Raw genomic sequence first — 10,699 nt, forward strand, 5'->3', positions numbered from 1 at the left:
GCACGGAGGTTCTCCTCGAACTGCCCTCACCCTTTAAACATACATATGCTGCGACGTCAAGTAACATTCTACTTCATATGTTATACATTAGTTGGGTCATGATCCCACTATCCCCCAGCATCGATCACATGAAGAGCCACCATCACTTCCTAGGAACGACCCTCACACAAACAAGTTTGACAGGTCAGCTCTTATGGTGATATGGACCATGTGTTGACCCGGCGGTCACAACCGACTAGGCCTCCTCGAGGAGGTTGTGACACAGAAGATGAATTTTATACGATACAGCCTCTCCGATTGTAGTGTTACAGAATAAGTGATATACAGAATAATATGAAGTATGTGATTTACCAGCGGCGGCTACATCAATAGTTATCTGGACTGGGAAAAAATAAAATATAATGAACTATATTGTGAGGATAACAACAATAAAAATCAGATAAAACACCAATAGCAGAAAAATATAGGAATTAAAAAATGGTTAGGGCAGGGGAATGGGGTGTGAGGTGGGTGTGTGTTACTTAGGTCTGATCTCAGTGTGTGATTTCGTTTGTTTATGATAGGCAGTGAGAGGTTTTATAATATAGAGTTAGTAGTGTGTGCTCGGTGTACTATCTTTGTATTATCTGTTTTTATAAATTTGCGTATATATGTATATATATGTATATACATATATACATACATATATTATATATATATATATATATATAATATATATATATATATATATAATATATGTATGTATATATGTATATACATATATATACATATATACGCAAATTTATAAAAACAGATAAATACAAAGATAGTACACCGAGCACACACTACTAACTCTATATTATAAAACCTCTCACTGCCTATCAATAAACAAACGAAATCACACACTGAGATCAGACCTAAGTAACACACACCCACCTCACACCCCATTCCCCTGCCCTAACCATTTTTAATTCCTATATTTTTCTGCTATTGGTGTTTTATCTGATTTTTATTGTGTTATCCTCACATAAAGTTCATTATATTTTATTTTTCCCAGTCCAGATAACTATTGATGTAGCCGCCGCTGGTAAATCACATACTTCATATTATTCTGTATATCACTATTCTGTAAACAATACAATCGGAGAGGCTGTATCGTATAAAATTCATCTTCTGTGTCACAACCTCCTCGAGGAGGCCTAGTCGGTTGTGACCGCCGGGTCAACACATGGTCCATATCAACCATAAGAGCTGACCTGTCAAAACTTGTTTGTGTGAGGGGTCGTTCCCTAGGAAGTGATGGTGGCTCTTCATGTGATCGATGCTGGGGGATAGTGGGATCATGACCCAACTAATGTATAACATATGAAGTAGAATGTTACTTGACGTCGCAGCATATGTATGTTTAAAGGGTGAGGGCAGTTCGAGGAGAACCTCCGTGCCGTCAAGACGCCCATAGAATACTGGAATCAGCTGATATTCTGACTGTTCCCGCAATGCGTATGTATCTAATATTGTAGGAAGTTCTTTATCTTATAATCTAATATATGTTGTTATTAGTGGTTTTATGTATTGTATGCACGCATTCCTATAATCGATGTATTAATTAACAGGTTTGACCGCTACCGAATAAATCTTAAGCGAGTGCTACGCAGTGGTATCAGTCACCCCACACCCAACGACAAATCATAGGCGTTCTACGGCGGCCACAGTCAAACGCAAAAGGTGCTAATTACCAAGACGACCTAACACGGAGTCGACGGTGAGGTACATCCCTGTCGGCGACGGACGGCAAAAGGGCAGCGCGCGGCGGCTGCTGAAGAACCACCAGTCAACAAAACTCCACGGAAACTACTCGCGCGATTTACGAGAATGTAAAACGGATGTAGTGTTCGTGCCCCACTGTTGGTGTTCTTGCGTGCGTAACGCTTCACTCTACAAAGGGAAAATTGCGATATCGTGTGATGTGTTAGAATCAGTGTGCGGTGGTCAGTACAGTAAAAATCCATGGTGTTGTGTTTATTAAGTTGTGTTTATTAAGGAGTTAAAAACCCAGTTTTGGGTGTTATTAAGTTGTGTTTATTAAGGAGTTAAAACCCACGGTGTTGTGTTTATTAAGGAGTTAAAACCCACAGTGTTGTGTTCGTTAAGGAGTTAAAAAACCCGCAGTGTTCTGTTCATTAAGGAGTTGAAAACCCACAGTGTCGTGTTTATTAAGGAGTTAAAAACCCACAGTGTTGTATTCATTAAGGAGTCAAATACCCTCGGTGCTGCATTCTTGCAGAGTCAAATACCCTCGGTGCTGCATTCTTGCAGAGTCAAATACCCTCGGTGCTGCATCCTTGCAGAGTCAAATACCCCCGGTGCTGCATTCTTGCAGAGTCAAATACCCTCGGTGCCTGCATTCTTGCAGAGTCAAATACCCTCGGTGCTGCATTCTTGCAGAGTCAAATACCCACGGTGCTGCACTCCTGCAGAGTCAAATACCCTCGGTGCTGCATTCTCGCAAAATCAAATACCCACGGTGCTGCATTCTCGTAGAGTCAAATACCCACGGTGCTGCACTCCTGCAGAGTGAAAAACCCACGGTGCTGCATTCCTGCAGAGTTAAAACACACAGTGCTTCATTGACTAAAAACAGGAAACCCACACGGTGTTGATCAGATGTCAGGAGACACGTCTCCCGCTGGAAATAGTCGGTGGACGCAAGAAAGGATGGAGGTAGAAATAGACACTGCTAGAGACGATGTGGTGTGGTCAGACAAGGATATAAGAGAGTCTGAAAAATTTGCGAACCTAATGGTGGAAGAACGGGTGAAAGAAACGACTCTCGCACCTCTTGGTCCTGGAATGTCGAAAGGGGAAGGAAGTCCCAGGTTTGCTCCATCATCAATTCTGGAGAAGGGACTCCTCTTAGTCCAATGAGCGAATATAGGGGGAAGGAAAGTTCCCGAGCCTACCCCATCGACAACTCTGGCCAGCATGAACCTCACTCGGAAAGTCGCATAGCAGACCCTGTCATCCTATGGAGTGATGTTATGGAAGAATTAAAAGGACTCCGGAGAGACCTTGCGAGGAAGGGGGGAAACAAGTGAAGAAACACCCCTTGCCCTTCCTGCTCCTGGAATGTCAAGAGGGAAGGAAAGCCCCAGGTCTACTCCATTATCAACTCTGGAGAATGGACTCCTCTTAGTCCAATGAGCGAACGTAGGGGGAAGGAAAGTTCCCAAGTCTACCCCGTCATCAACTCTGCCAGTCTGAGCCCCACTCAGAAAGTCGTATGGCAGACTCTGTAATCCTATGGAGTGACGTTATGGAGGAATTAAAAGGACTCCGGAGAGACCTTGTGAGGAAAGAAAGCCATAAGGACTCTGCTTCAGAATCTTCGAGTGATGACGATGACAATAAAAACCGGAAATCAAGGCGACAAAAATACATTACATCAGAATCCACAAGTGATGAGGACAGCTGCTCAGACACTGAATCAGAATCATCGAGCATCGACGAAAAACGGTGGAGATCTAAACGACTTCGAAAACACAGCACTACTGAAACTTCAAGTGATGATGATGCCATATCAAAACCGGCCAAAACGAAAAACTCGCAAATCCCAGAAGAACCGCTCCCGCTCAAAACCATCCGATCAAGGTGCTGACGAAAAAACATTAGTGGAGGTAATACAAATGTTGCAAGTAAAACTCCCCAAGCTAAATGGAAGTAGTCCTGAGGAGTATTGGGCCTTCTGCAGTCGATTTGAGCAAGAAGTACTTCGCACCTCAATGCCCCCACAGGTAAAACTGAACCGCTTATTTGATCTTTGCGATACAAAGGTGAAAAGGTACATTACTCACTGTATGGGACTGCCAAAGAAGGAGGGCTTAAAGACAGCACTAAAAATCCTTGATACGAAATATGGAGATAAAAATCTGTACATGAGTCGCATAGAAGTAGAGCTAACAAGCGGGCCACGTGTGAGGGAAGGTGACCATGAGGTCATCTCGGAGGTGTGCCTAAATCTGACGTCCCATATTCATTTTGAAAAGAAAATTGGGAAGCTGAGCCATATTGACAACCCACATGTGGTGAGAAGTCTGGTGGACAGAATGGACGATCGACTCCAATCCAAGTGGCATGCCATTTGGACTGGCAAAAGGCGATCGAAGATTCCTCGTTTGAAAAACGTAAAGAAATTCTTACAGAAGGAGATGGACGCCGCACGTAGCAGGCGTGCCCACAACCCTCGGGCATTTCCAAGACCCAGTTCCGTGATGCAAAACGAGGCCGAGAATTTAAGATCGTAGATACCTTTCCCAGACGAGCATTCACGTCCGTGCCAAAACAACAAACTAGAGATGTAGGACTATTCACAAAAACTAATGTTGAACCCGGGAAACGAGGTGATCAATGTCGTTTGTGTACAGAGCCCCACCCCATTTTTATGTGCCCTGTATTCAAGTCACTCAGCCTGGAGCATCGCAAAAATGTAGTGACAGCTCAGAGGAGATGCTTCATATGCCTTAGGGACAACCACCTATATAAAGAATGTAAGGCGAAACCGTGCGACATTAATGGCTGTGGAGGAAAGCATTCACGGTGGTTACATGATACTCAAAGTGCCTCCCAAAATAATGGTGAAAATGAAAGACTGGGACAGACTGTTGAAGCTACAGCCTCACAACAACAATGATAAAGCAACCATTCACGGAGGACACCGACGGCACAGATGGGAGCTGTAAGGGGTGAAGTGGCCCTCCCCATCGTTCAAGTGATATTAACAGCCGCTGAAGACAACGATGGTCAAACCCTAATGACATGTGCCTTGCTGGACTCCGGTAGTTCCCGTTCTTTCTGTTCCACCAAGGTAGTAGAAATGCTTCGGCCAAAGGAGAGAAGAGAGACAACGGTGATTACTACACTGACACAGGAAACTTACCATGATGCCAAACAGGTTGATCTCATGGTCAAGGGACTGTTCACAGGGAAAGAATACCACTATGCGACTCCGTCAGGTGATCGTCCTCGACTCCTTCCCTGAAGGTCTGATCAACGCTAAAGCGAGCCAATTGAACACCGCTCGCTGGCCACACCTACGAGACCTGGTTCCTACACAGGAAAATCCACCAGACTGCAGTGTCGAGTTACTGATCGGACAGGACGCTCCCTCAGCGCTTATGCCTCTGGAGGTCAGAAGGGGGAGAGGAGGTGAACCCTTTGCTGTTAGGACAAAATTAGGATGGGCGGTTAACGGTCCTGTGAGCAGATCACTGGGAGCAACAAATTTTGGGACCTACATAAGTGAAGTGCCCTGTACCACAGCACGAGCACCATGTTTGGATGATCAGCTAAAAAGATTTTGGGACCTCGGAGAGGAGCACACAGACGAAAAGGGAAGATCAATGGAGGACTATCAAGTCCTACATCTGTGGGACAAAGAGGGAACCATGGTTGATGGACATCATGAATTCCCAATTCCCTTTAAGGAAACTGAGCCCCCAACTTCCAGACAATTGGATAATGGTGAAAAGACGACTTGCCGGCCTAAAAACACGTCTTCAAAGGGATGAAACCCTGAAGGCTAAATATGTAGCAGAAATGGAGAAGTTACTCCAAGAAGGACATGCTGAGCAAGCAAAGGGAGTAGGACCGCCAGGGAAGACATGGTACCTACCACACCACCCGGTATTCAATCCTAAACAACCTGAGAAAATACGCATAGTGTTCGACTGTGCTGCTTCCTTTGAAGGCACCACCCTAAATAAACAGGTCATGCAAGGCCCGGACCTGATGAATGACCTGCTGGGCATACTGCTCCGGTTTAGAGAAAGAAGAGTTGCAGTAGCTGCTGATATCAAGGCTATGTTTCACCAGGTAAAGGTCACCCCAAGGGACCGTGATGTTCTAAGGTTCTTGTGGTGGCCAAAGGGGGATTTCTCTGCGAGGCCAAAGGTGTATCGCATGACTGTGCACTTATTTGGAGGTGTTTGGAGCCCCGCATGTGCGTCATTGCTCTCCTAAGGACACTATCTAAAATCAAATTAGCAGATGTAAAAAGGAACTTCTATGTAGATGACCTCTTGATGTCTGTCGAGGGAAAGAAGCAACGGCCATTCACCAGGCAAAGCAGTTGAAGGACCACCTAAAAACCCGTGGCTTTCACTTAACTAAGTGGATGTCAACTCAAAAAGGGTTATTACTGCGATCCCACAGGAGGACAGGAGTCCTCCTGTTAAAGATATTGATCTGACAAAACAGGACCTACCAACTGACAGAGCCTTGGGGGTCCTGTGGAGCCTAGAGAGTGATGTGCTTCAGATCAGAGTAACTGTACCGAACAAAACCGATCTCAAAAAGAGGTATGCTAAGCGTCATGGGGTCAGTATATGACCCGCTCGGCTTGTTAGCCCCATTCACGGTGAGAGCAAAGATGATCTACCAAGAAGAAGTGAGACGTCAACGAGGATGGGATGAAGAGCTTAGCTCACAGAATTCCGTAAAATGGAATGCATGGCTCAGTGAACTAAGGGAATTGGAAGGCTTCTGTGTCAACAGGTGCATAGTGCCTATGAATCTTGGAAAAATCGGCAGTGTGCAGCTACATCATTTCTGTGATGCATCCACAAAGGCGTTTGCAGCCGCTTCTTACTTGAGGATACAAGATGTGTCGGGCATCACTCACTGTGCTCTCATGTTGGCAAGAACAAGACTGGCTCCAATAAAGACAACCACCATCCCCAGACTGGAGTTGTCAGCAGCAGTCCTGGCAGCCACATCAGATGCAAAATTGCGGAAGGAGCTCTCTTTGCCTATTGATGACTCCGTGTTCTGGACTGATAGTACTATTGTTCTGCAGTACATCAAAAACACCTCCCGTCGATTCCACACATTCGTTGCGAATCGAGTGGGGATTATACACAAAAATTCATCTCCCCAACAGTGGAGACATGTAAGATCAGAGCTCAACACAGCTGATCCTGCTTCCAGAGGTCTATCAGCTATAGAGTTAATGCAAAGAAAGGATTGGAAGGAAGAGGCAGAATTTCTCCTCTTACCTGAAACCTCCTGGCCTCTTCCACCAGAACTTCCTGGGATTTCAAATGATGATCCTGAAGTTAAGAATATGACAATATCATTTGCAGCTGGCGCAATTAAAGTCGCACCTGTGGACCCACTGTTTGAGCGATATTCCTCGTGGTATAAGCTGCAGCGAATTGTAGCATGGCTACGTAGATTCTGTTCAGCATGCAGAAAAAAGTGTTCACACCAGGACTCTAACCTCAGCGTTATGGAGGTCCAAGCGGCGAGGATGGTTATCATCAGACAAGTGCAAATGACCTGCTTTGCTGAAGAGTTGGACATATTGAAGAAAAGAAAAAATTTGAAGGCAAGCCGCCTTTATCGTTTGGAAACCCCCCTTGGATTTACCAGGGCATGTTACGTGTAGGTGGACGGAGAGTCGATGAATATATCGACCAGAATTCTAAAAGGCCACTGATCTTACCAAAGGATCATCCTGTAACCACCTTAATAGTTCAAGACATTCATGTGTTCCATGCGAGGCACTCTGGCAGAGAACACACCTTAGCAGAATTACGGAGGAAATATTGGATAGTGGCGGGTAGGCCTTTAGTCGACCGAATACTACGTAACTGTTTCACCTGCCGGAGAGTAAATAGCAAACCCTGACTCAGAGGCAAGGAGATTTACCTGTTGAACGAGTTACACCGTGGCACCCCCCTTTCTACCACACTGGAGTGGATGTTTTGGCCCATTTCATGTAGTATGTAAAAGACACACAGAGAAGCGATTTGGTTGTGTCTTTACATGCTTCAGCACCAGGGCTGTCCATATTGAACCCTTGAAGTCTCTAGATGCTAGCACCTTTCTCAACGCACTTATGTGCTTTATAGCCCGTAGAGGAACCCCTATGAAGATCTACTCTGATAGAGGAACAAACTTCTTGAGGGCTGAAAAGGAGCTCCGAGCAACAGTTCATGCCTGGTCTAAGAACAAATCCATTGATGACACATGTAAACAGAGGGGCATTGAGTGGGTTTTCCAGCCCCCTGCAGCATCCCACATGGGAGGCGTGTGGGAACGGCAGATTCGAACCATACGGAAGATTCTCTCTTCGATCATAGGCATGCAGAGAATAGATGATGATCGACTACGAACCTTATTTTTTGAAGTAGAAGCCACAATGAACAGCCGCCCTATTACCGCGATCCCGGGCGATGTCACAGAACCAGAAGCTTTGACCCCTAACCATGCCCTGAGGATGAGTGTAGGAGATGGTATCCAGGTGCAGACAGATGACAATGCTTCACTTGACAACACATATGGGCGAGCCTGGATCCATGCACAAGTCCTAGCAGATAGGTTCTGGAGAAGATGGAAAGCTGAATACCTGAACACATTGAGGATGAGACAGAAACAATTGAAGCCATCCAGAAATCTTCAAGAAGGAGACCTTGTCCTCATTGTCGAACAACATACTCCCAGGAATCAGTGGAGGCTAGGGAGGGTGACGGAGGCTATAGCCGGTGAAGATGGCCTCGTGAGAAAGGCAAAAGTCCGGACTAGTTCTGGAGTCCTCGTCAGACCCATAGTGAAGTTATGCCTCTTAGAAGCATCATTATCCTAACCGGGTTTATTTGGTTGCTCCACAGTGGAGCAAAGGGGGGAGTGTAGCCGCCGCTGGTAAATCACATACTTCATATTATTCTGTATATCACTTATTCTGTAACACTACAATCGGAGAGGCTGTATCGTATAAAATTCATCTTCTGTGTCACAACCTCCTGGAGGAGGCCTAGTCGGTTGTGACCGCCGGGTCAACACATGGTCCATATCAACCATAAGAGCTGACCTGTCAAAACTTGTTTGTGTGAGGGGTCGTTCCCTAGGAAGTGATGGTGGCTCTTCATGTGATCGATGCTGGGGGATAGTGGGATCATGACCCAACTAATGTATAACATATGAAGTAGAATGTTACTTGACGTCGCAGCATATGTATGTTTAAAGGGTGAGGGCAGTTCGAGGAGAACCTCCGTGCCGTCAAGACGCCCATAGAATACTGGAATCAGCTGATATTCTGACTGTTCCCGCAATGCGTATGTATCTAATATTGTAGGAAGTTCTTTATCTTATAATCTAATATATGTTGTTATTAGTGGTTTTATGTATTGTATGCACGCATTCCTATAATCGATGTATTAATTAACAGGTTTGACCGCTACCGAATAAATCTTAAGCGAGTGCTACGCAGTGGTATCAGTCACCCCACACCCAACGACAAATCATAGGCGTTCTACGGCGGCCACAATTGATATATTTGGATACTTTGTTTCCCCGTTATGTTAATCATATTTACTGCTGCGACTTTCGTTGTAATATTATAGTTTTCACCCGCATACTGTACCCTACTAGTAAGTGCTTCGTTACTACTTCCTCTAAGAATGAGTGTATATCGTTCTGTTTTTCACAACACCTGTATCATCTTATATTTTCTCACGCTAATCGTTCGCTTATTCACACATAGTTTTAAGATACATGCCAGTTACCTACTCCAAGCCCAAACCCACCTACCTGCCCACTCTACATGGAATTTACTCTGGGATTATGAATGTTACTAAGTACCTCAGTAATGCTGGAATTTATGCTCCTTTAGTTTTTAGGTATTGGTGAATAAGTAACAGGTAACTAACTGATGGTAGTCTCTCCTGTTGCAAATAATGCAATGCATTACAGACACCATGTATCATATCGGCTTACATTTTTTATCATCACCGCAAGTTAATATTAAGCCCAGCTTATGGCTGTAAACGAAGGAATCCTGCACCTGTCCCACCGAGATATTACGCACAATTACGCTCCCACGATTGACGCGCCCGAGACGCGCACTGTTAGAATTAAGTTCAGGCCCAGCTTCCTTGTGTGCGAAGTATAGATAAAAACCTATTAAGCCTAAAGATTTATTTCTCTCTCTCCAATATGATGGTACTCTACAAAACTCGCTAATCCTAACAAATCCAAAGTAATTAAAACCCCACTTGACACGTTCTTCTTCTTAGGACAAATTGTTCTACTTACGCTTTCATTTTAGGACATAGTAAAGTGATTGACAAAACATATCCTCCTCCTTAGCCATTTACTGAACCATTTACACACACACACACACACACACACACACACACACACACACACACACACACACACACACACACACACACACACACACACAAAAACAAACACACAAACACATTCACCCCCACAGATATATATATATATATATATATATATATATATATATATAATATATATAGATATATATACATATATATATATATATATATATATATATATATATATATATATATATATATAATATATATATATGTTGTCCGGGTAAGACAATAAACTGCCCCCCTAGGGTTCCCTTGAACAAGGATAGCACCCTATTAGCTCCCTATACCAGGGTTGCGGTTTAAACTGTCGGCAGCAGGGCAGTGGATATCTGGTGAAAACACCTTCAGTTCTTCTGATTACTGTGTTCACCAAATAATATGTCTGGCGTATTACAGTGTTTCTGTTTTAAAGCGGCAGAGTTAGTTCCTGCTAGTTAGTTGGAGACTGCGTGTTGAGAAGGAGCCTAGGGGGTTCCACTCAAATTTATTTTCTCCTGACAAACCTCTACACCAATGTTAAAAACGAAACGATAATT

At 44.3% G+C, this 10,699-nt stretch overlaps 2 protein-coding genes across 2 annotated transcripts; both read left to right on the plus strand.

Moving 5' to 3' along the window:
• Positions 1-2,900: 2,900 nt before the first annotated feature.
• On the plus strand, positions 2,901-3,634 carry LOC119571969 (lisH domain-containing protein C1711.05-like). Its single transcript, XM_037919025.1, has 2 exons — positions 2,901-3,050; positions 3,236-3,634. Exons 1-2 carry the CDS (start codon positions 2,901-2,903, stop codon positions 3,632-3,634), a joined length of 549 nt encoding a protein of 182 aa, XP_037774953.1.
• Positions 3,635-6,403: 2,769 nt separating this feature from the next.
• Positions 6,404-8,620, plus strand: LOC119571970. The gene is made up of 4 exons (XM_037919026.1): positions 6,404-7,360; positions 7,483-7,594; positions 7,758-8,355; positions 8,479-8,620. The coding sequence occupies exons 1-4, from the start codon at positions 6,404-6,406 to the stop codon at positions 8,618-8,620; spliced, it is 1,809 nt and encodes a 602-aa protein (XP_037774954.1).
• The last annotated feature ends 2,079 nt before the right edge of the window (positions 8,621-10,699 follow it).

This window comes from Penaeus monodon, unplaced genomic scaffold, assembly GCF_015228065.2.
Source record: "Penaeus monodon isolate SGIC_2016 unplaced genomic scaffold, NSTDA_Pmon_1 PmonScaffold_89, whole genome shotgun sequence".
NCBI classification, from domain to species: Eukaryota; Metazoa; Arthropoda; class Malacostraca; order Decapoda; family Penaeidae; genus Penaeus; species Penaeus monodon.

Excerpts from the sequence above, each read along its gene's own strand:
- LOC119571969 (XM_037919025.1), top strand. The coding sequence starts at position 2,901 with ATGAGCGAATATAGGGGGAAGGAAAGTTCCCGAGCCTACCCCATCGAC. Across the intron at positions 3,051-3,235 it reads AAGGACTCCGGAGAGACCTT|TCTGAGCCCCACTCAGAAAG; the intron begins GCGAGGAAGGGG and ends CAACTCTGCCAG.
- LOC119571970 (XM_037919026.1), top strand. The coding sequence starts at position 6,404 with ATGATCTACCAAGAAGAAGTGAGACGTCAACGAGGATGGGATGAAGAG. Across the intron at positions 7,595-7,757 it reads GAAATATTGGATAGTGGCGG|TATGTAAAAGACACACAGAG; the intron begins GTAGGCCTTTAG and ends CATTTCATGTAG. Across the intron at positions 8,356-8,478 it reads GCACAAGTCCTAGCAGATAG|GAATCAGTGGAGGCTAGGGA; the intron begins GTTCTGGAGAAG and ends ACATACTCCCAG.